Source organism: Penaeus chinensis, chromosome 26 (genome assembly GCF_019202785.1).
Source record: "Penaeus chinensis breed Huanghai No. 1 chromosome 26, ASM1920278v2, whole genome shotgun sequence".
NCBI classification, from domain to species: Eukaryota; Metazoa; Arthropoda; class Malacostraca; order Decapoda; family Penaeidae; genus Penaeus; species Penaeus chinensis.
Window position 1 is genome coordinate 17,736,834 of NC_061844.1, and position 2,500 is coordinate 17,739,333.

Consider the following 2,500-nt stretch of genomic DNA (forward strand, 5'->3'; position numbering starts at 1 on the left):
AAAATAAGAGGAAGAAGAACACTAACAGGAATAGACATTAGTCGGTGTGGATAGAAGAAGGAATGTAAAAGGAAGAGATAATGGTTAATTTGTACAAAAGAAGGGGTAGATGAAGAAGAAAAAGTGTTTGTTGTGTATTGAAGAGTGAGTGGAAAAGGAAGAGGAAAAGGAAGAGACAACAGCTGATGTATGTAGAAGAATGGGAGAAGAAGAGAGAATGATAAATGGGATATGTCTGTTTCACAAGTGATTAATTGTTTGAATACTTTTATTGATAATGGTAAGGGAAGAGTTGAAAGAAGAGGAAGAGAAAGAATGATTTAGAAATGTCTCTGTTGAGTTTAGTGGTCTGAGTTTGTGTATGCAGGGTCGATTGCTTTTATTGCAGTGGAGTGCTTTGTTGCAATAGGTGACATGGTGATATTTATATTGATGGTATGGCTTGAAGACTTTAAGATTGGTTCTGATTTTGAAAATTACTGCCATCTTAACTCCCATCCAGTCATTAATCATTTCTCTTTTGTTTTCATATGTAAGAAGGGAGTTTTTTTGTTTTTTTTTGTATTGCACTGGATAATTTTCTGATCAAAATAATGTCTTTGTAAAGGATGAGTGTGCAAATATTTAATGTGTAAAAAAAAAAAAAGCCAGAAAAAGTCGGAAAAGGTTGCTTTATGTAGAAGTGAAAATGAAATTAAATAAAAATCAGTCATGTGCCATAGATAATTAAGGCTCATTTAGGAGGCAGAGGAGTTTGATAATGTCGCCATGAGAAAGATTACATCTATTAGTTTTTTGTGCCGTTGTTTTAACCATACCTTTATGGAGAGCAAGATTTAGTGGTATGGATATGAAGGGGGAGCCTCCCAAATGGAAAAAAAAAATCTATACTTTTAACGCAGTATACTTTTAATCAATTCAAATTTGACTATATCTCTGGAGTGACAGTGAGATTGTTCACTACATTCATTTTGGTGAATATTTATAAAGATTTTTCTTTTTTAAGAAGTGAAAAACAAACTATTATTAAAGCTTTCCAGTTTGTTGAATATTTCATAGGAGCAAATGCACATTTTCTCTCAAATTTTCATAAACATATTACAAAAATTAAGCTGGATGGTGTAAATGCAGTATTCTCTCCAATTTATAGTGTGTACCCCCCCCCCCCCCCCCAAACACAAGTTAAGGATATCCCTCAAAAAAAAAAAAAAAAAAAAAATGCATAATATCAACACATGTTTCTTTTAGGGAAGTGAAACCTGACTCAAAGGAATGGGTAGCAGAGACTAAGGTGGTGGTGCCCAATGCTGCCAAAGAGCATGAAGAGAAGCTCCGTCAGAAAGCTTTGGCAGAGAAGGAAAAGGAGATGGCAGCTCTGAAGAAGGATATGGTAAGAATCAAGATAATTTTTTTTTGTTTTTTTTTTGCTTTTGTTTTTTGTTTCTTGTCTTTTTACTTTTTACAATATTGTCTGCTAATCTTTAGCCTTTTTTTTAGTAATCAATGGTGAACAGAATTCGGAACAAGTGCTTGGATTCATTCATCAGTGTTCAGCCAATGCTAAAATTTCATCATTATGCATTTTGTACATGGAACCTACAGCCGTTTCCAAGATATCAGTTTTAATATCATTTAGTAAGAGGGAAAGAAACTCTTTGTTTTACTCTCTTCCCACTTGAAAACCGTTCATTTAGTCTGTAAGTCTTGGCATCCATCAAGTCTTTTCTTGAGTACTAAGTAAATCTCTGTGCGTCCGTTGTAATAGAATTCCTGCTTTTGCAATGGAATGACCTTTTAAGATAACAGAATACTCTGTGTAATGCGTAAAACAATCTTGTTAGGATAATGATTGCATAAGTATTGATATTAGTATGTAAAACAGAAATAGGATAGTATTTCAGGAATATTTACATAGTCTTTGTATCTATATTAAAATATGCTGATAGTTGATATTACATGACTACTTAATGAGGATTAAATCTTCCCTCACATTTTTATGTTAAATGTCCATTGCAGGCAGAACGCAAGGCAATTGCCGACAGGATTTTAGCCGAGCATCGCAATGACAGGGAGCAAAAGAAAGTGACCAAGCCATCGAAAGCTATCCCCTTAGGCAGTGGTAGAGCGGCCAAAATGTCGGAAATGTTGCCGAAGGAAGGTGGAGGATGAGGTTAAAGCCTGTCATGGTCGACCAGATGAGAGCATAATTCTACAGCAGCGGATGTGGAGCCATAATTTAACCACAAATCTTTTTGATGTTGCTTATGATGATTATGTGGTACAAATGATATTTTTGTTTTGAAATGCAAAATATTTTTATATTAAGGCAGCGTCCACTCCCTAGTTGCTCAGATGGTCACCTGACAAGTATTTTTTTTTTTTTTCTGTTAGGATTAAAAGGGAATATTTTGATTTATGTTTTAACACAAGAGCCATGCTTAGAAAAAGAAAGTTAGCACTGCATAATTATAAAACTTGTATGCTGAAGTCGGTTGCCTTA

At 34.4% G+C, this 2,500-nt stretch overlaps 1 protein-coding gene across 1 annotated transcript in view; it reads left to right on the plus strand.

The window, feature by feature from the left end:
• The window catches only part of LOC125038895, a 3,147-nt gene that overhangs the window by 348 nt on the left and 299 nt on the right, over positions 1-2,500 (plus strand). Inside the window, exons 2-3 of the mRNA XM_047632530.1 lie at positions 1,249-1,390; positions 2,017-2,500. The exon at positions 2,017-2,500 is cut by the window's right edge and continues 299 nt beyond it. Coding sequence (XP_047488486.1) covers positions 1,249-1,390; positions 2,017-2,169 — 295 coding nt within the window. The 3' untranslated portion in view covers positions 2,170-2,500. The remainder of the gene's footprint in view (positions 1-1,248; positions 1,391-2,016) is intronic.